Here is a 22,500-nt window from a genome sequence, read left to right as displayed (position 1 = left end):
GTACTGGTGAGGGTTTGCAATCTCTGATTGCTCTTTTTCTTGTTTCATACAAGCAAGGCTATCCGGCATTGTCCGGTGCTGTTCTAATCCTGTTGGCGTGTTGAAGATTTCAATTTTTTTCTGTTTTTGTGGGAGGCCTAAAATACTTCCCTACCCCACTCAGGAATGGGGTCAGGGATCATTTAATATTTCCTTTCACAAAGCTTCAAAGGCTTAAACACTATATAGAGCGATATAAAAAGAAATCCACCTTTTTTTTTTTTTACAAACTTTTCAAAATATGTTTTGCACTCACCGATGACCATCTGAAAGTTTGAAGAAAATCTGTTCAGCCATCTGAGCAAAATGGCGACACTCACAGACAGACACACAAATGGCTCTTTTATCGTAGAGATAGTAGGATGGATGCCATCTGTATTCATCCACATTGAGTGCCAATTTGAAAATAATAGAAATCATTTGGTTAAACAATAAAATCCTGCATTTTTGTTCTGCTACTACAGGTTGCCCTTCTGCGAAACAGGAATTGGAAGGCAAACCACCCTGATGTTCCACTTCATGTTTGCATGCAGCATCATAACGGTCCAATAAACCTGGCAACAGCAGCTATCCTCTGTGGGATTTCCTCTTTTTGTTTGTGTGGTTTTTTTTTTTTTCTCAGGCCAAGATACCCGACACACAAGCTTAAGGCGACGCTTGCTGAAGTGCTTAAAATGCTCGCGGTCGAGCGAGTTGGACATCGTGAAACGCAAGTCCTGACCTCCCATCTTGGCTATGTGTTGTTTTAAGCGATAGCTGCAATTTTGCTCACTCCAGGAAGCATCATTGTTCATTTTCTGCAGGACTGCCATATTGATCATGATTTTTTATTTTTTTTCAATGTGTCTTATTCATTCAGATACCAATGAATATATAATACCTTTCATCAGCGAACCAGAACGCTATCATTGGTGGTTATCATCGAGTCTGCTATGAAAATGAGCTTGTCCTAAAGAGGTTTGGTGATTTGGGTGCCACTGTAGATGTTGCTGCCATTTTACAATTGGGGAAGGGCAGTGGGGGGTTCACAGGCAGGGTGATTCATCAATGTGTGTGCCATCGCTCAGATGGATATTAAACTGGGCTTCCTGTCTGCCGGCATTACTTGGTGGACATTAAGGATCTTGCAGTGTCTTTCGTGAAGAGTAGCTGAGCTACTGCCAGCACCCTGGCCAAAATTCAAAATTCCTGCCCTGACTTCCTGTGTCGGAGTGGCAACCCTTCTAGGATCCTGACCCGAGCCAAGAAACTGTGTCGGCAGAACCGATGCTCTGCATAGAGCATGGTACATGATGATGGTGGGGGTGACTGGACACTTGTGGTCTTTGAGAAGGTGGGGGATGGGACACTCATCGACTTTGTCCAGTCAGTGAATGTAAGTTGTTAATACCTCTGGACAGATTTATGGTTTTTGCTTTCTTCCCAATGTTGATTTGATCCTTTTGATGATTTGAGTCAAAGTTTGTTTATTCATAATTCTTTAATCGAGTAACTTGCTATGCTATAATGCTGAATATAATTACTCAGATTATGGTGTATGCTTTAACTCTCTAATCATGTCAGCAACAAAGAGCTTGATTCAAACTACAGGCTTTTCCACTTGGATTTATTGCTGAGTTACCAAATCCATCTCTGAAAATAATATACCATTTTGGGAAATATAAGGGTAGTTCAACATTGATGTGAATTTTTATTGTAGCTCATCAAGTCGAGCTGGATTGATGAAACTTGATGACCAATTTCTCTTACCTTTCCCTTGCTACATGTAGATACTTTTTTTTGTATACATAGTCAAGGCTCGTGGAAGAGCTGGAACACAGAATAAATCAGGACACAACATAGCAAAAGGAACAGCAGGAGGAGGAGACACCAACAGCAGGGCAGAGGGAGAAAATAGACAGAGCCAGACAAACAAGGGATGCAGGTAATAATGTGGGGTAGGAGAGAACACAAGGGATGGACAAAATGGTTACAGAAGCAAATTTTGGAGGGGAGGGGGTGGTTATGCCTGGTGTTGGCTTAATGGTTAGGGTGGTAGGCCAGGGATCATAAGGTCCTGAGTTCAAAACTCACTCTCCACCGTTGAATTAATACAAGGTGGGGTTGAGTCAGCCTGTCACTTTTCCGAGGTCGGCAAAATGGTACCGGCGTGCTGGGATGATTGAGCCATTCGAGTATCCTGCGTCGGAGTGGCAACCCGTCCAGGATTGTGCCCAGTAGCCAAGCAGACTGCTTTGGCAGCATCAACGCTCCGTATAGAGTATGATCCTCAATGGATGGATTGAGAGGTGGTTTCATGGGAAAAGAAGAGATCATGATTTTGGATGGGGATGATTTGAGATGGTGGTGAACAGCTGTCTTGAAGACCAGGAGGGAATAAATGAGATTGAAGAGAATGTGGAAGTTGGTTCCACAGGTGGGAAAGAAGAGGAGCAAATGGGTGGAGGTGAGCAATGGTCCTGGATTTTGGCAGTCTCACTAAAGGCCCTGTCACACCTTGACGTTTTAGCCAGCGTATGGCAAGGTCTCAAAATGTATGTAAAACGCTGGCGTACGCTGAACTATTGATGTTTTTTTAAGTTTTGGGCGTATAATAACGTGTTGGACGTATGCATAACGTATTAGTAACGTAGACAGAACGTTTTAATCACAAATAGATAACTTATACCAACGAATGCTGAGCGTGTTGTCGGCGTTCATAACCTATGCCCAACGATAGTCTAACTTATGCATAGCGCGCGGCAGCGTATCGCCGAAGATCACGTGGCGTAGGCTATTAATAGGCTGCGGCTCGACTTCAAATCATAACCGCACTAGACATCGAAGTGTGAAGCCGCTGTCACACCTTGACGTTTAAGCCAGTGTATGCCGACGTATGAAAAATTTCCCGAACCAAGCTGGCACACGTCGAATACGTAATGGGTAAGTTGTGTGTACGTTAAGAGCACCCTGGCATACGTCGTGGTACGCTGGCATACGCCGAGTACCTCGAGAAATTTTCAGCATGTTGAAAATTTCTCAACGCACTCGACGTATGACACACATTCCGCATACGCTGGCATAAGTTGTAGGCACGCTACTCGATCGTTGACACACGTCGACATACGTTACTTGTACGTTACTCATAAGTCGAAACACGTCAATGTAATGGTTAGCGTCAGTGTTCCAGACTCCCTGTTTTTATCTTGCCAAAACGAAGTTTTTGCAAGATATTGTTACGTTTGAGGGGGGGTATGCATTCAAAGGGTAATTAGGATGTTTAATTAGGTATGCCATGCTGTTCGAGTTTACCAGAATCTCGATGTAATAAGTAGCAATTCATTGGTGATAAGTTGTCTAGTAAATGTTCATTTCTTCAAGGGGGGAAATGATAATTGTCACGTAATTAGATAGGGACACGGGATAGGGTAAGTGTGTCTGCGTAAACCCCTTTTGGTATTCTCTGGAGACTGGCCGTGACGTCACAGGACAGTGCAGCGGATGGCTCCGCCCCGTGATCACGATTGGCAGAAGGCGACGGCGGTGGGCCAATAAACGGCTCGATTGGAAGTGACGAGGACAGGAGGATAAAAAGGTTCTGTTCGGGGTCGAAAAGGAAGAGGAAGAAGATTACAACCAAAAGATCGTGTTTTATTGGTGGGGAGGCTGTTGCGCGGGGAGCATCCTTGTTGTGCTGATTCGATCGTGTTCTTGATCGTGTCCTGCAGCCTTGCTGAGCCTCGTGCCTCACCTTGGTTGGCTCTGGGGTTCTGTTGGCTCGCACTACGGGGTCGAACGGCGGGCGGACCTGCCTCCCTCTCCTGCTCGCAACTTGGCGCCAGAACTGGTTCCCTGGCGGCTGTGAGCGGACTTGGGCCAAGACCAGGAGGTCGACAGCACCACGGTTTCTCCTGCCCCCCTGACGAGAGCAAGGCCAGCTCGTCCGACGCCGATCCAGGGACAGTTGTGTCCACACCACGGTCCAGCCTGACCAGAAATAGCTACGTTTTGTGTGTGTGTGTGTGTGTGTGTATGTGTGTGTGTGTGTGTGTGTGTGTGTGTGTGTGTGTGTGTGTGTGTGTGTGTGTGTGTGTGTGTGTGTGTGTGTGTGTGTGTGTGCGCGCGTGTGCTTGGCGCCTTATAAGGTTTGAGATCTCTATATTCATTGGAATTGTCTGTGTTTTTCCCCACGCCCGAACCCACACCATCCCGTCGAATCGCCCCGGATCCCTCTTCTTGCCGAGTCTTGTTATTTCTGGTAATAATAAAAACAAATAAACATCATCAACTCAGTGAGAAGCGACTCGTGCCACCTTCCTCGTCCCGTTTGCGGTAGAGCGATTAGAACCGCCATGTTTGGGTTACAAATAAATAAACCGCCTCCATCATTTCGGCTCATTCTACGTTGGCGGGACTGTTCAAGTCCCGTGGACGTCACAATATGTTTGTCAGCTTGTATGTTTTTTTTTTTGTCTGTAATCACGTATAAAAAATTCTGCAGAGCACAGTTATCATTGGAAATTTTTGTAACTTCGCATATCAGAGGCCTATAGAGGTCCCTTTCAGCGCATAAAATTTTGAAGGTCAAGGTCAAAGGTCAAAGGTCAAGGTCACTTTGTCGCTAATCAGGGTCAGGTATGGGAGCATGTGCCAGAACAGCGCGTCGCTGCGTCCACTTTCCGCCGGTACTCCAGGGGCCTCCGTCTGGCCATCCCCCAGGCAGATGCCAGGCCCATCCCCATCTCCTTGAGATGATGGTCAACCTGCTGCAACCATGAGGCACGTGGTCGGCCCACTGGCCTCCTCCACTCATGAGACTCCCTCGCTGAGAGAATCTGGTGGGCAGGATCAGCGTCAGGAAAACGAGCCACATGTCCATACAGCCGCAGCTGACGCTCACGGACGATGCAGGTAACAAATCTCATCCGAGTCTCTCTCAGCAACCGCTCGTTGGACACAAAATCCGACCAGCGATAGCCAAGGATTCTCCGAAGAGACCTGGTACCAAAGGAATTAAGTCTCCGTCTCAGATCCTTGGTCAAAGTCCAAGTCTCGCACCCATAGAGCAAGACTGGAAGTACCAAGGACCTGAAGACTCGGACTTTCGTCCTCCCGCACAGGTACCGGCAGTGCCACACCCCATGATCCAGTGAATCCATGACTCCCCAGGCCCGACCCAGACGTCTATTGACCTCCGGCTCACAACCTGCGGAGACATGAATATCACTGCCAAGGTAAGTGAATCTATCCACGACCTCAACATCCTCACCACAAACAGACACAGACAGGACAGCAGCATCCAAGATGTCACCGAAAGCCTGGATCTTTGTTTTGACCCAAGAAATCCGTAATCCCAACGGCTCCGACTCCTCATTCAGCACCTCGAGGGCCCCCAAGAGGATGTCTAAAGTCTCCGCAAAGATGACTGCATCATCTGCAAAATCAAGGTCCGAGATCTTGACATTGCCAAACGATGCACCGCAACTTGATCTCTCCGACATCCTCCCAAAAATCCAGTCCATACAAGTGCTGAAAAGTGTGGGGGCAAGTACACATCCCTGACGAACTCCAGTAACAACTGGAAATAAGTCAGAGGCGGTACCACCACACTTCACAGCACTCTCAGTACCAGAGTAGAGTTCAGACATCAGATCGATCAGTTTCGGTGGCACCCCACGAAGACCAAGAATCCTCCAGAGGACATCCCGATTCACTGAATCGAACGCTTTACAGAGATCAACATAGGCTGCAAGCAGCCCCTGCCGAAACTCTCGTCTGCGTTCAGTGAGGACACGAAGAGCAAGGATACGGTCAATCGTATCAGGGGAGTCGACGAAACCCTTATTTTTTGAGTAATTTTGATCGGATCGTCTTCAAACTTCATGGGAATATAGTTCATGGTCTGGCGCTCAGCTGATTAATTTTTGGTGGCGATTGGCCTTGACCTTCATAGTTGGCACCTAAGGTCAAACATATTTGACCCCAAGGTCAAATTTTCAAGTTTTCGGAAACATATCGTGTAGTATCTCAAATTGAACACCTCGATGAGTGCTTTCTCGATATGTCATGTTTGAGACATTATGACGTCATTTGGTGACGTTATGAGGCAAACGCATATTTTTCATGGTTACTCTGTAGAATGATTCTCATCGGAATCTCTCGTAGGCAGGTATTCCTCAAGGAGTCGCTCCTGGTGGATAGCAGCTCTGTTCACCTCAGTGTGACCTTAAAGAAATCACACGTGGTCACCTTTTGGCAAGATACGGGTCACTCTGCGGGTGACATTGGTTTTTTATTTTTTTCTTCGGTATGACGGCGATGTTGACACTTCGATTTCATCCCTCAGACCGGCAAGCAGCAGCTTTTTCGCTCACTGCAGATCTGGATAAAATCACAAACTGGTCCAACACGTGGAACATGCCTTTCCATCCGGACAAATCTCACTCTCACTATGTCTCTTTGAAAAGACCGTTTAGAAAACGCACCCATCCACTTTCTCAACAATCCTCTGGAAGAAGTCTTTTCTTTCAAGCTTCTGGGTCTCACTATCTGCCATGACCTTTCCTGGGAAAGCCACATTTCAAACCTCGCCTCCAAAGTCAGTCGCCGACTGGGAATCCTCCGTCGTGAAAAGTCTTTCCTTGGCCCTCCTGAGCTCCTGACCACTTACAAAGCTTTTGTCCGTAGCCTGATGGAGTACTGCTCTCCCCTCTGGGCTGGTGCTCCTGCCTCCCACCTTTCTCAGCTTCACGCTGTAGAAACCAGGGCATTTCAGATCATCGGCATCTCCCGCAATGAAGCTGAGTCTTTGGGCCTCTCACTCAATCACCGCAGGTTGGTCAGTGGTCTTTTTGTCTTCTACTGTCTCCTCTCCAGCCTTGCCCCCCTGCTCTCTCTGCAATTTGTCCCCACCACATTTCCTCAAGGCGCTCCAGATCAGCCAACAACCCCCTTCTGGTAAAACTACCAAAATCACGAATCACTGCTCACCTTCACTCTTTCATTCCTCTTTTTTCCCGCCTTTGGAATAAACTCCCTCACTCTATTCTTTCCCATTCTTCCCTCCAGGCTTTCAAAACAGCTGTTCACCACCACCTCTTATCTTCCCCCATCCAAATCCTCGATCTTTTCTACCTCCGATAATCCACCCAAGCCAACTTCCTTCAAATTCCCTGCTTACTTTCCTGAAAGTCCCTGTAATGTCCATCTTCTATTCCCCATGTTCCCCGTCCCACCCCTCTCCCTTCCTCAGATTTCCTAATGTGTCTGTTCCCCACTGTTTTGTCCCTCCCACTCCCCCCCCCCTTTTGTCTCATGCCCCCTTGATGTGCGTTGTGTATTAGCTCTCACACGAGCCTCGACAAGGTATACAAAAAAAACCAAAAAAACGTAGGGAAATTTCAAGCATGCAAAATTTGTCTAACAGCTCGGCGAGCAACGACGTTTGCCAGCGAACAACGACGTATGCCAGCATGCTCTTAACGTATACAAACTTATCCATAACGTATTCGACATGTGCCGGCGTTTTAGCCCAATTTTGCATACGTCAGGCATACGTTGGCTAAATCGTCAAGGTGTGACAGGGCCTTTAGAGGAGGTTGTTGGTTGACTGAATGCATCCTGCGGGGGTGGGGGGGGGGGACAAAGCACAGAAAGGGCAGAGGGTGCAAGACCAGAAGAAGACAGAGCGACGACTGACCTGTCAGTGATGGCAAAGTGATGGAGATTCAAATGACCTTGAAAACCTTGGTTTCCATGGTATCAATATCGAGCTGAGCAATGTGTGAGGCAGGGAAGCCTGCCCAGAGTGGAGAGCAGTACTCTATGAAGCTGTGAATGAAGTCTTTGTGGGTGGCTCGGAGCTCAGGTGTGCCAAGGAAGGACTTTGTACGATGGAGCATGTGAAGTCAGCACCTGGGTTTGGAGGCCAACTTTGAAATGTGCCTTTCACAAGAGAGATCATAGCTGAGAGTGGGTCCCAAGAGTTTGAGTGACCAGTTGCCCCACCTTCTCTGCTGCCTGCACTGTCTGCACTCATCATTGCAGACTCCTTTCACAAATGCAACCAACTTTTAAAGGCAAATTGTTCATACTCCATTAGCTTTTGCAAAGCAGCTGTCTGTTCCATCGTCCTATCTACAACAATCCTGAGGTGTGCCATTTGTACTTGTATGCTTCCTGTATCACTGACTACCCTTGGTCTCCACTATCCCCGATACTGCCCACATCAAACATTTATCTCACCGCTAATAACCTTCCTCTATTGTCATTGTTGCGTGATTGACTCACAATATCCATTGACTTGCTTCACAGCCATTTTTTCACTACCTTTCTTTACCTGCACTGCCCACCATCTAATCCAATCCCAGGATTAACTGCTCAAAACTAGCCACTGTTACGAATAGGTCTTAGACCAACCACAAGCTTCAAAATATATCCACTCTACAATTGACCTCTAACCTGCTTTAGCAACATGAATTCAACCTTTAACAATAATGAATATACTACACCTTAACACAAAATTCTGATAGCATCCATGAAAAACAACAAAAAATAATAACTCATCCGAAAGGAGTGCTGAATCCACCGACCAATCTTCACAAAATATCGTGAGATCTCGATATCTCCGGGGAATTTGTTCATTGATTTCTTCGTTCATGAGGAACTCGATCGTGCACCTCTGTCCTCCAGTACAAGTGACTGCTGCCATCTTAATTTTACCCTGAATGCTTTGACCAATATTAATCTCAGTTCTTGTGTACCTGATACTCGAGGGACGTGACATCATTGAATAAATTTTCAGCATACGCTACTATTTTTGCACGTTATCCAATGACAAATCCATGACAACCTTGAGTCACCCTCCTATGATTTAAACAGCTAAACGGTCATTGCTCTGAAGAGCTGACTTGCAATTCCTTTTCCTTGGATCTGGCATTGATAAGCTTGGCCCTCTTACTCTCCTATGCTCGACTTTGCAACCTGCACAAGCTCGTTAGGAAGGATATTGAGCATGGTGTTCATTTCATTCACTGCCAATTGTTTCATCTCGACATGGATTGCACATCATAGAAAATACCATGCTTTGAAACTTTTACTGTTATGAAATTGCTTTTGAATATGTTAAATACAAAAACATTGATTTAGTTGAATGCTGATGGTCATGGCATATTATTGATGCCACAGTACTTGAGGATGGTAACATTACCCCCTGCTTAGCAATCAGCATTTTATCTTAAATAGGATGGGAAAAAATGGCTGTCATGGATTTTATAACTTAATAACTTTTCCATCTTTAAGTAACTGGATTTTAGCTTGTTGGAGTTCTTAACTTTCTGAGCAACATAATTGCTCAAAAGTCGGAGGCTCGCCTATGAGCTATAATAATATGATTTCCCTTACAATAAATTTTGGCCCAGAAGGAGGGAATTAGACCAATCAAAGCCTGTGCTATTATTACCAGGCTGTTAGACCGATCAAAAACCTGTGCTATTATTACCAACCTATGGTTGTTTGTGCATGCTCTATCCTTTTAAATGCTGAGCATCAAGAAAGGAAGCAGAATGTACCATCTTTAGTCTTTGGTAAGACATGGCCAGGATTTGAACTGGTGACCTCCAGACTAATAACAGACACACCAACATATGAACTGCTAACCTCCAGACTAATAACAGACACACACAAACCATTATGCCACCAAGGATCTCCTGAAAATACAATTCAACAATAAAACGAATTCTGGTGCCTTGTACAGGTGAAGCATCTCTTTTGGAGAGGGAATTAAGGCAGCAAGTTAGTTTGCTTTTCATTGAACATTAAAGACCCTAATAGTGGGGCGGCTTAGCTCCAAAAATCAGGTCGATTGTGCACTTTCCCTTCAAATCATGAAACTTGGCACATGGTTAGAGTAACACCATACAATGATTTTTAGTCCAGGGCCACCGGAAATTGCACCCCGTATGGTGGCCATCTTGAATTTCAAAATGGCCACCACTGTGGACCTGTTTTGTTAAATATCTTCTAAACTAGTACAGATATCGAGACAGTTGAAACGCCTATAACTCCATTTTAGGGCTCGAGGAATGCAATGGTGACATTAAATGTTTGAAAATTGTGGCTGCCATCTTGAAATCCCACCATCCACAGCTATTTTGCTCTTAAGGTCTATGCTCACATTTCAGATACAAATAAATTTTTGATGCTTTAAAATATTATGAAATATTTAAAACAAACTATGAAACTGATAGTAGTTATGCATCTACTCATTTCAGGGACATCATCCATTGTTATGGTGACTGCACAAGTGATCAACCCCACATAGGCGCGTTAATCTGCAACTGGAGATGGCAAAGCGCATCAAACTTGTGGATCCATCTAAGCCAGATGCCGAAATGGATTGAGTTACTCGGTGGGAACTCTGCATTCTTTGTCAACAGAACACCACTGAAAAGGTTCAGTTTCCCAGTCAACAAAAAGGTGAACAAGGTGAAGCAACACTCGCAGGGTACAAAAATTTGGTAATCCATTTCTTGAAGATACCACTGACATTGTGGTCCTCGACACAAAAGACATCGCAAGCTCATCAGTTATTCACAGTGTGCAAAATGCGCAGAAGGTGGGGAAGGAGGCTTTGGAATCATTTGTGCAAGAAAGGCTCATTGGGTGTAAAAAGCCTCTCAATGATGTCCTCTCCTGCAACAAGTTGCCATTATTTGGCAGCTCATCAGGAAAAGCCCAGCCTAAAGACAAACAGAAGGTAGCCTCATTAAAGAGCGATGTGCAATTGTTTTCCCGCCTTTACATTGCTTGTCAGACATGTGAGGGAAACCTTGATGATTTTTTCCATCATGAAAATCAGCCTTTCCCTCCATCCCTGTCCCAGGCAGGGAAGCTTCGAACTGGAACAAAGAGAGTGATCTTTTGCAATGCTTTGAGGAAATTGCACCAGCAAGTACACAGGCTCCAGAGGTTACATGCGTAATACTTGATGGGGCAGCGATTGTTTAAATACTGAAGCCTGGAACAACGAAGACCTTTGGGGAATATGCCAAAGAGGTATTCATCCCGTTTGTTCTCTCCCAGTACAAATCTGCAACCCAACTTGACCTGGTGTGGGACCGTTACCTGCCTAAAAGTCTGAAGAGCATGACCCGAGAAAAGCGTGGCAGGGGAGTTCGTCGATGTGTGGGTACCTCAGTTGCAGTTCCTGGACAATGGCAGAATTTTCTTTGTGTCGACCAAAACAAGACAGAACTTTTCAGTTTCCTGTCCAATGAAATAATCAAGTCAGTTGAAGACCAGAGCAAAGAGTTAGTAGTCACACTGGAAACAGAGGTTCTTACTGCTCCACCACGCATGAATCTAGAATCACTTGCTCCATGCAGCGAAGAAGAGGCAGATGGCCGCATGTTCCTCCATGCAGCTGATGTGGCACAGAGAGGGAATGACAGGATCCTAATCCGAACCGTTGATACAGATGCTGTCATACTTGCAGTTATGGCAACTCAGAGACTTTCTGTGAAGATATGGTTAGCCTTTGGAACAGGGAAGAGCTTGCGATTCCTCCCTGCACATGACATAGCCACTGCTCTTGGCCCTGAGAAGTCTAAGGCCCTCCCCATGTTTCATGCACTGACAGGATGCGACACTGTGTCAGCGTTTGCTGGGCATGGTAAGCGAACTGCATGGGCTGTTTGGGAGTCGTTCCCAGAGCTCACAGATGCACTATCTGAAGTCAACCATCAAAAAACAGATATAACTGAGTCCTGTATGAGCATTATTGCAAGATTCGTCATTTTGATGTACGATCACACAAGCACCTGTAGTGACAGACAGCAAACAGCATGAAAGAAACTGTTTGCAAAGAAAGGCACACCTCTGGAATCAATTCCGCCTGCACACCATGCTCTGGTGCAGCATGTTAGGTGTGCAGTGTACCAAGGAGCATTATGCTGGGGCCAGGCATTACATGCACAGCCTGAGCTCCCATGTCCAAGTGAGTGGGGTTGGGAAAAAACATCCGACGGTCAGTTTAAACCGATTGGGACAACACTACCGGAAGCCGCAAAGATCTGCAATGAACTTATCCGGTGTGGATGCACAAAAGGATGCACTGATCGCTGCAGGTGTAAGAAGTCTGCACTTCCATGCACGTCACTTTGTTCTTGCGATGGGGAATGCAACAGAGACTAGAAAAGTCAAGTGACGGTAACTGTGGTTTTTTGCCAACTGCTTGTGATGTTTTCTTGATGGTTCATTCCTTCACATATTGTGCTATCTGATGGTAGTTTATGTTAGCCTTTGGATGGTGGCTATCTTGGATTGTAAGATAGCTGCCACATATTCAATCTCACCATTGGATTGCTCGACCCCTAAAATGTGGTGTAGGTGTTAAAACTGTATTTATATCTTTACTACTTAATGAGATATTGAGCAAAATAGTTTGTCAATGGTGGCCATCTTGGATTTAAAGATGGCAGCCACAATTTTCAAACATTTTATGACACCATTGGCTTCCTAAAGCCGTAAAATGTAGGTATAGGCAGTTCAACTGTCTCGATATCTATAGTAGTTAAGGAGATATTTAACAAAACAGGTCCACAATGGTGGCCATTTTGAAATCCAAGATGGCCACCATACGGGGTGCAATTTCCGGTGGCCCCTGGACTAAAAATCTTTGTGTTGTATTACTCTAACCATGTGCCAAGTTTCATGCTTTTAAGGGAAAGTGCACAATTGATCAGCTAAGCCACCCCACTATAAGTGTTATTTACAGTTTTGTCAAGCTGTCTGTTTTTTTTTACCTCTGCCCACCAAAGGTGGATGGAGGTTATGTTTTCACCCCTGTTTGTCTGCCTGTTTGTTTGTGTGCAGGATATCTCAAAAAGTTGTGGACTCTGGTGGACAGGTTGGGTGTATGACAAGGAGGAAGTGATTAGATTTTGGTGAAGATCCGGATCCGGATCCGACTATGAGAATTTTAAAAGTGATTCTTCACCATTGAGAGATAGGGCTAAAAATGATATACAGCACGATATCTCAAAACGTTGTGGATGGATTTGGCCGAAACATGGTGGACAGGCTGGGTGTGTGACGAGGACGAATTGATTAGATTTTGGTGAAGATCAAAATCCGGGCAGAGGTATGTAGATCTGAGTGCCCTTCTAGTTTGTACATATGATCGAGGCTCATGGAAGAGCAAGAGCAGAATGGAAGGGACACAATGGAAAGGAGGAAACACCAACAGCAGAGTAGAAGTGAGAGTGAATCAAGGGGAGGGGGGAAAGCACACATTAGGGGTAAACCAGCTGCACGTCAGCTGAATGAAACACAGCAAGAAGAGGAAGGAGAAAGCGGGGATGAAACAGAAAAGGGACAAACCCACTGACATTAACAAATGTAAATAGGTGAAGAAGAAGGGGGGGGATCCCAGTAAACTGAAAAAGGGAGTGCATGGGAATGGAGTCATTTGGGATAGAAGAGATCATGAATATGATATGGATGGGGGTGGCTGAGGTAGTTGTGAAGAGCTGTCCCTGGAGGGTAGAATGGGACTGAACAGATGGGAAATTAGTTCCACAGGTGAGAGAAAAGAGGAACAAATGAGTGGAGGTGATCAGTCAGCCTGGAGTTTTGGAGTTCAACAACAAGAGTGTTCATGGCAGACTATGTGCTCCCTGCAGAAGTTTTGGTAACGTAGGATATTGTATGAGGAAATGTGTTAAAGTGAACAAGAAAAACTGAAAATACCTTGAACCGTTGACTTGTGGCAGGCAGACTGGATGTTGAATTGAGATTTATGGAGTGAAGGGAACTCACTCCTTTATTTGATATTGTTTGAACTAGTATGGTAGAATATTCCTCCTTCAGTAGGAAAACTCAAAACGAGACACAGTGACTTTGAGAAAAATCGCTTGCATCCTTTTGGCGGATTTTCATGGTGGACATACTGAACGATACGTACGTTTTCATTGTTCCTTCTTTTTCTCTTGTTTTTGAAGAAATCTGCATTTCAAATATTCATTTATAACCACAAAGATTGTAAAAGTTGCAAACCAACATGTACCTTCTTATTTGGAGGACTTTGTTGAAGGTATCAATTTGTGATCAAAACCTTAACCTGTTGCATCCCTTCAAAAGTTTGATTCTTTATTCCTGGTGTGTGTGTGTGTGTGCGTGCATGCGTGCGTGCGTGAGCATGCAGATTAACTTTACCATCGTTTCCCTGGATGAATAATTACCCTGATTAGGCTGTGCATTTTTAAATTCTCCAAATTGTTACCCTGCGAATGCGAAGCAAAAAGTTCACTTCTGTGTGAAATTGGTTCACTTCCTTGTGTGTGTCCACAGATGTCCATTTATGATCGAGAAACAACTTTATTTCAATCGAATGTTATATTTTGAATACAAATCAGGAAACGAACCTGCCGTTTAATAGTAGTTTGGCTCTGAATTTGTCGCGACTGCACTTGCGTGGAGAGGAGTGAGATAATATTTTTACTTTGTCTGCCTAGCTGGGAATCAAACAAATTTGAAAATCATTCCAAACAAGAAACTTACTATTTTTAATTATGTCATCTACTTCTATAAAACACAGTGTGTGTTTGTGTATTTTGTCTGTCTCCCTTTATAAGGACGATTTAAGAAGGGTTTTAAAGGCCAATCTTTTAACACGACTGTGTTCACTATGGTATATTTTCCAGGACAAAAAAAACAAAAAACAAACTCGACAAACATTTTTCATAAAAAAGTAATTACGTCTCTTACATTGGAATTGTAGACGGTGACTTGCAACCGGGCCTCAATGGCGGTGTACAGAAGTGTTTAAAAAATAACAATAAATACGAGGTGCAGGGAGGTGAAATTTGCTTCATATGATGAGCAACACGCGCAGAGTAAAACGAGTGTTCATTTAAGTCCGTAGGATGTCTCATAAATAAAGAAGATATAAGCACACCTGACACTAGGCCGAGGCTTCAGACTTTCGCATGCTCACAAGGCTGTACCATCGAGATGAAATGTCCCAAAAGATAAAATAAGGTAACATTTGTACATGTAGTGTTTTAAAATAACGCTTCTTGCAATGAAACATCACATCTTCCAGTCTCTTGAATATTTCAAATAAAATAATTTGAACCTGTCATTTTTGATGGGCTTTTATACGAGGAATGGACATAAATATCAGGCACGAATAACTAATGTAACATGTTAGATAGGGTGGTGTAAAAGACACTTGGTGAAATGGTGGAAAATCCCATAATATTTTTTATTTGTACGTTTCAAAACTCCTTTTTAAAGCATTATTTAAATTGAAGTATATATTTGAACACTGAATAACACAAATAGACTCCATAATACTTCCAAGAACCTTCAGTTTTGCAGGAGTGTGTTCACTTACCAAGTTTCTTGTAGAGCACTTGCCAAGTGGCTGAAGCATTCAAGTAAGCACCCTGATTCGAAGCCCTTTATAAGGAACGGCTGGCCTGGAAAGCACTAGCTATCTGATTGGTAACAGAACAAACCTCAGTACTGGGACAGAATGTATTTATTTGTACGACTTTTACAATATTTATTTTATTTAAATTTAATTATACACTTGAAGACTGGAGTACACAAATTGTCGGTCACAATACTTCCAAGAACATCAAGTTTTGCAGTACCTCAGTTTAAATGAAAGTTCAATGGAAAAGTGTATACGGGTGGTGTTCGGAAATGATTTTAGACTTTCAATATCACTTAACCTTCAGATTTTTTTTCAACGATCATTTAAATCATTATTCTATTAATATTGAGGTAATGCTGCGTGGGGTATCGTGTTCTGTGAACTCGTTGTTTCTGGTATGTGGGCATTCTCTTGGCAATAACATGCAACATTCATGCCACTTGTGATAAACATTATGGTGGGTGGGGAAAGTTCCTGCTGGAGTGATAAAAGTCATGTATTTGTCATTCGGCAACCGCTGGTTGGACCAGCTGACTAATCTCCCACTTTTGTCACCATCTGGGAGAGGGTGCAAAGCTTCGAGCTCCTGGGTTTTGCCTTCAGCTCCAATCTTTTTTGCTAGTCATATTGCCAAGCTCATCTCCTAAGTTTGGAACTGGTTCAGAATGCTCCACATGGCCACCCTTTCTGTGACACCTTGAGATTTTCGTTCATTCGTTCGCATGCAAATTCAAAAGTCAGTTAAGAACTTGGCCTGCAAGTATGCATCAATTTCTAAGAGTTGTGGTTGTGCCACTGCTTCACTACTCCCTATAGATTAGGGCAGTAATGTGGAATTTGGTGAAATGTGGTGATACCTCACCTCCTCTTATTACTCTTGCCAAAGGAGAGGGCATTGCATTTGTGTCCATTTGTCTTTGTTGTCACAAAAATTGAAAATTTTCGTCAGATGGAGGAGATCTTTTTCATATGTATATGTATGTATGTATGTATCCATGTACGTGAGTGTGATAACTCGCAAGCGCTTTCAGCTCTCTTCATCAAAATTTACCAGAGGATTCCGAAGGAAAAAAGTGAGGCTGTCAATGTTTTTTGACTTTACAGTGCCTATAGAAAGTCTATACCCCCTTTTCAAATTTTTCACCTTTTGTTGTCTTATAGCCTGAAATTTAATTGCATTAAATCTGACTTTTTCCACATTTATACCACAAAATACAAAACTAGAATATCTTGGATGGATAAGTGTCCACCCCTCTTATAATAGCAATTGTGAATTAGCTCAGGTAAAACCAATCACCTTCATAATCACACACCAAGTTAATTGGCCTCGACCTGTGTTAAATTGTAGTGCTTCTGATTATTTCAGAATAAAATCAGCTGTTACTGAAGGTTTCCTCTGCTGGGTAGTGCATTTCACAGCAAAGACTCAACCATGAGCACCAAGGAGCTTTCAAAATACCTCCTTGATAAAGCTATGGAAAGGCACAGATCAGCGGAAGGGTATAAAAAATATTTCAAAGGCTTTGAATATCCCTTGGAGCACAGTCAAGACAATCATTAAGAAGTGGAAGGCTTATTGTACCACCAAGACCCTGCCTAGGTCAGGCTGTCCCTCCAAACTGAATGACCATGCAAAGAGGCCAATGGCAACTTTGAAAGTGCTTCAGGCCTTTATGGCAAAGACCGGTCACTGTGTGCATACGACACCAATATCTCAACCACTCTACAAATTTGGCATGTATGGTAGGGTAGCAAGAAAGAAGCCATTACTCAAAAAAGCCCACTTTGAGTCCCATTTGAGGTATGCAACAAACCACTCCTGAGATTATGAAGCCATGTGGAAAAAAGTTTTTTTTGTCTGACGAAACCAAGATGGAACTTTTTGGCCGAAATGCAAAATGTTACATTTGGCACAAACCCAACACAGCACATCACCCAAAGAACACCATCCATACTGTGAAGAATGGTGGTGGCAGCATCATGTTATGGGGATGTTTCTCATCAGCAGGGACTGGGGCACCATCACGATAGAAGGGAAAATGGATGGAGCAAAACGCAGAAAAATCCTACAGGAAAACCTGCTTCCCTCTGCAAGAAAGCTGAAATTGGGATGGAAGTTCACCTTTCAACATGACAACGACCCTAAGCACACAGCCAACGCAACACTGGAGTGGTTAAGGAACAAAAAGATAAATGTCCTTCAGTAGCCCAGTAAGAGCCCTGACCTATATCCAATCGAAAATGTGATTCATGACTTGAAGATTGCTGTCCATAAACACTCCCTATGCAGCATGACTGAGCTTCAACAGTTTTCTACAGAAGAATGGGCAAATATTGCCCAATCAAGGTGTGCAAAGTTGGTAGAGACCGGTCCCAACAGACTCGCAGCTGAAATTGCTGTCAAAGGTGCTTCCACCAAGTATTAACTGGGGTGGGGGGACATTTATCCAACCAAGATATTCTAGTTTTGTATTTACAGTTGTGGGTTACAATGTGTAAATAAAGGCTGAAAAAGTCTGATTTAATGCAATTTAATTCCAGGCCACAAGGCAACAAAAGGTGAAAAAATTTGAAAGGGGGTGTACACTTTATATGGGCACTGTATGTCAAAGGTCAAGGTGACAGTGATGTAATTTGCATGATTTTCGTCATACCAGCCTTACGCCTTCTTGTCTGTCAATTTGTTTGTCCGCAGAAAATATGCTAACGTCGGCCACAAATGCCACCGAGTGGTAGCCAGTAGTACACATTCTTCTTTTTTTTTTTCAACAGAGTACATCTATAAAGTACTAGTAGGGTATTTTTTTTCATTTGTTTATATTTTCATTTACGTCCGCTTTCCGATGGTTCTGCTTTTTTCCTGGTGTCCTTGCTTCGATGTCCGTCAGCACGCAAAACTACTGTGCTTCCCCCACTGTCTCCGGTCGCTCACCTGCATTTATTTTTTTTCATTTATTTGTATTTTCATTTACGGACACTTTCTTTGCTTTGACCGGTATCTTAGCTTCGATCTCCGTTGCCACACAAAATTTCAGCTTTCTACGTCACCTGGAAGGTACCAAACTTTAATGTCAGTCAGCTCCTGATTGAGGTTGTGGTTCGAATGAGCTTGCTTTATTTTATATATTAGATGTACAAAAATAATGTGAGTACATCTATAAAGTATGTACAATTAGAATGTGAGTACGTGGATAAAGTATGTACAATTAGAATGTGAGGACATGTATAAAGTATGTACAATTACAATGTGAGTACGTGGATAAAGTATGTACAATTAGAATGTGAGGACATGTATAAAGTATGTACAATTAGAATGTGAGTACGTGGATAAAGTATGTACAATTAGAATGTGAGGACATGTATAAAGTATGTACAATTAGAATGTGAGGACATGTATAAAGTATGTACAATTACAATGTGAGTACGTGGATAAAGTATGTACAATTAGAATGTGAGGACATGTATAAAGTATGTACAATTAGAATGTGAGTACGTGGATAAAGTATGTACAATTACAATGTGAGTACATCTATAAAGTTTGTGCAATTAGAATGCGAGTACCTCTCTAAAGTATGTGCAATTAGAGTGTGAGTACATCTATAAAGTATGTACAATTAGAATGTAAGTACATCTCAAAAGTATATACAATTAGAATGTGAGTACATCTATAAAGTATGTACAATTAGAATGTAAGTACATGGATAAAGTATGTACAATTAGAATGTGAGTACATCTATAAAGTATGTACAATTAGAATGTAAGTACATCTCAAAAGTATATACAATTAGAATGTGAGTACATCTATAAAGTATGTACAATTAGAATGTAAGTACATGGATAAAGTATGTACAATTAGAATGTGAGTACATCTATAAAGTATGTACAATTAGAATGTAAGTACATCTCAAAAGTATATACAATTAGAATGTGAGTACATCTATAAAGTATGTACAATTAGAATGTGAGTACATCGAGAAAGTATGTACAATTAGAATGTGAGTACATCAATAAAGTATGTACAATTAGAATGTGAGTATATCTATAAAGTATGTGCAATTGGAATGTGAGTATGTGGATAAAGTTTGTTCAATTGGAATGTGAGTACATCTCTAAAGTATACATATATAATTAGAATGTGAGTACATCTATAAAGTATGCACAATTAGAATGTGAGTACATCAATAAAGTATGTACAATTAGAATGTGAGTACATCTATAAAGTATGTACAATTAGAATGTGAGTACATCTATAAAGTATGCACAATTAGAATGTGAGTACAGCTGTAAAGTATGCACAATTAGAATGTGAGTACAGCTGTAAAGTATGCACAATTAGAATGTGAGTACAGCTGTAAAGTATGCACAATTAGAATGTGAGTACATCTATAAAGTATGTACAATTAGAATGTGAGTCCATCTTTCAAGTATGTACAATTAGAATGTGAGTTCATGGATAAAGTATGTACAATTGGAATGTGAGTACGTGAATAAAGTATGTACAATTATAATATGAGTACATCGATAAAGTACGTACAATTATAATGTGAGTACGTCTCTTAAGTATGTACAATTAGAATGTGAGTCCATCTATAAAGTATTGTTACTGTTGTGGAAATTCACAGAACACCAGTCAGGTTCCCCAGAGGTCAGTTATTTTGGTAAGTGTGTGTTTCAGGTTAGATTCCCCCATCGAAGTATAATGGGTCTCGTTCGTGTGCCGGGCTGTGCAACTTTGAGTTAGCCGTTATTCTTTCTCAATCTTTTATTTTAACAATAACAACAACGACAACCCACGTCCGCGTTTGATGGCGATTTCCAACCACGTCCGCGTTTGATGGCGATTTCCAACCACGTCCGCGTTTGATGGCGATTTCCAACCACGTCCGCGTTTGATGGCGATTTCCAACCACGTCCGCGTTTGATGGCGATTTCCAACCATGTCCGCGTTTGGCGATTTCCAACCACGTCCGCATGAAGCCAGTGATTTCAACCACGTCCGCGTGAAGCCGGTGATTTCAACCACGTCCGCGTGCAAGTATGACTTGCAAAACGGATCAGAAAGGCCTTACCTTCTGAAGGAGCTGGCCAATCAGAAGTGAGAGGGGCGGATCCAGCATGGGTGAAGGTTCAAAGATGAAAAGGTGGAGGGCGCTGATTTTGGGTGGCAAAGCCCACCAAGTCCCCTCCCCTTGGGGCTATAAAAAGCCGTGTTCGCTCGCCGACAAGTCGGTTTCGCGGTTGGAGAGACGCCGAGTGTGTTGGTTGGGTTGGAGAGCGGTTAGTTGAGAGCCGTTGGAGAGACGCCGAGCCACCGGCAGGAGTTGAGCCGTTGGAGTTCGCTGGAAGGTTCGCCAGCAGGAAGCCGGGGTCGAGATCCGTTCGCTCCTCCAGCGCATCGTCGGCTCGGCCAGGCCGCAGTGAAGGCCGGACGACCGAGGAGAACCGGACAAGCTGCTCATCAAGCCGCCCAAGCGACTGACGCGTTCGTGACGCACCGGGCCGAACGGAGACACCAGGGGTCGCCGATAAAAAGGACCCATCGAGTCACCACGAGGGTGGCCAGGTAGCCAGCCCGGTCTCTCAAGGCCTGTTCCGGTCATCCCGGCCCTGAGTACATTAAAGGCTCACGAGCCGGTTCTTTCTTTCTTTCTTTCTTGGGTTTTGCATGAAAGTCTGTGGTGTCTTGTCCTGAAGTAGAGCTGGTTAAGTGCCTGTATGTACATTGCATAATAGACCGGCTGTAGGCTTTTACTCGTGTCTTGTCCCCTATTCCTCCATTGACTGCCATGATGCGTTCGGGAAATTAGCTGGCTGATTATCAAGCTGATAAAACGTACATCTGGTCCGACGGGACTTGGCGATATAAAACCGCTCGGCAATCTCATACGGAACGAGCTGCTTAAGCGGCTCGTTTTCGTACAGGCCCCGACGAGGTATAAACTCCTGGCATTTCTGTCCGCGCGAATAGTTAGGTATAGCAACAATTCGGCGATTGACCCTGTAGCGCATGGACAGAATAGTTGGCTGGTTTATGGTGTATTAAAAACACTTGTAGCTGGGTTTCGGCGTTTGTCCGGAAGCTACGACTAGATTGTCGCGTTCGGTGGACGAGCGGCCTGAATTGGGCTGAAAAGGTCGTGTGCTCGCCGAACCGGCGGAAATCTATAGCACTATGTACAATTAGAATGTAAGTACGTGGATAAAGTATGTACAATTAGAATGTGAGTACATCTATAAAGTATGTACAATTGGAATGTGAGTACGTATTAGGGTATGGTGAGATGCGAATCCGTACACTTCTGAACTTCCTTGGTGAAAATGGACTGCATTTTCGAACTTAGCGGGATCGATTTACTCTAGGAAATGTTCAGACGGACGACAAATTAATTATAGATTAGAAAATATCGAAATGAGTAGGATTAGTTCCTCGACTCCAGTTATGATAAATCTTGTTTTAGGTCATGTTTTCGAAATGGTAGTGAATTCAATGTCGGTGCAGTCATTTGTTAGAGTAAATCGACCCCATAGAGTTCGAAAATCCACTCCATTTACACCTCGGATATCCAGAAGTACCCGTAATCATACCTGACCATAATCTAATTTAACCAACTCATGAAACTAAAAGTCGTCATATGGAGCGACCTCTAAATCACCTCCGATGAACTGAAATTTTTTTATGCGCGTTATTGAATCATAGTGGAATAATTTAACGCTTGTGGAGACCTCTGAATTTATTTTATTTTTTTTGCTGTTTTTGGACCACCCTAATATATATATATATATATATATATATATATATATATATATATATATATATATATATATATATATATATATATATATATATATATATATATATATATATATATATATATATATATATATATATATATATACCACAAGGGGAAAACCAGAGATGTCAGGATAAGTCAATTTTGAAGAAACTGAAAACAAAGTTTCAAGATTTTGGTGGACTGTTTAATAACTGTCATATAGATTTCTTTTCCAGTAAAAGGAAGAGCGATCATTGGCCGATCAAA

General features: G+C 43.0%; 1 protein-coding gene across 10 annotated transcripts in view; it reads left to right on the top strand.

Moving 5' to 3' along the window:
* The window catches only part of LOC147034175 (A-type potassium channel modulatory protein KCNIP2-like), a 385,242-nt gene that overhangs the window by 325,671 nt on the left and 37,071 nt on the right, over positions 1–22,500 (top strand). For 5 of the 10 annotated variants that reach the window (XM_085878070.1, XM_085878034.1, XM_085878061.1 and 2 more), the window contains one exon: positions 662–748. The exons of the other annotated variants lie outside the window; for them this stretch is intronic. In XM_085878070.1, coding sequence (XP_085734196.1) covers positions 662–748 — 87 coding nt within the window. The remainder of the gene's footprint in view (positions 1–661; positions 749–22,500) is intronic. 10 annotated transcript variants of the gene reach the window in all.

The sequence above is a fragment of the Eptatretus burgeri genome, chromosome 1 (genome assembly GCF_056783735.1).
Source record: "Eptatretus burgeri isolate ZD-2024b chromosome 1, Ebu_testis_v1, whole genome shotgun sequence".
NCBI lineage: Eukaryota > Metazoa > Chordata > Myxini > Myxiniformes > Myxinidae > Eptatretus > Eptatretus burgeri.
This window is presented reverse-complemented; position numbering and strand designations above follow the sequence as displayed.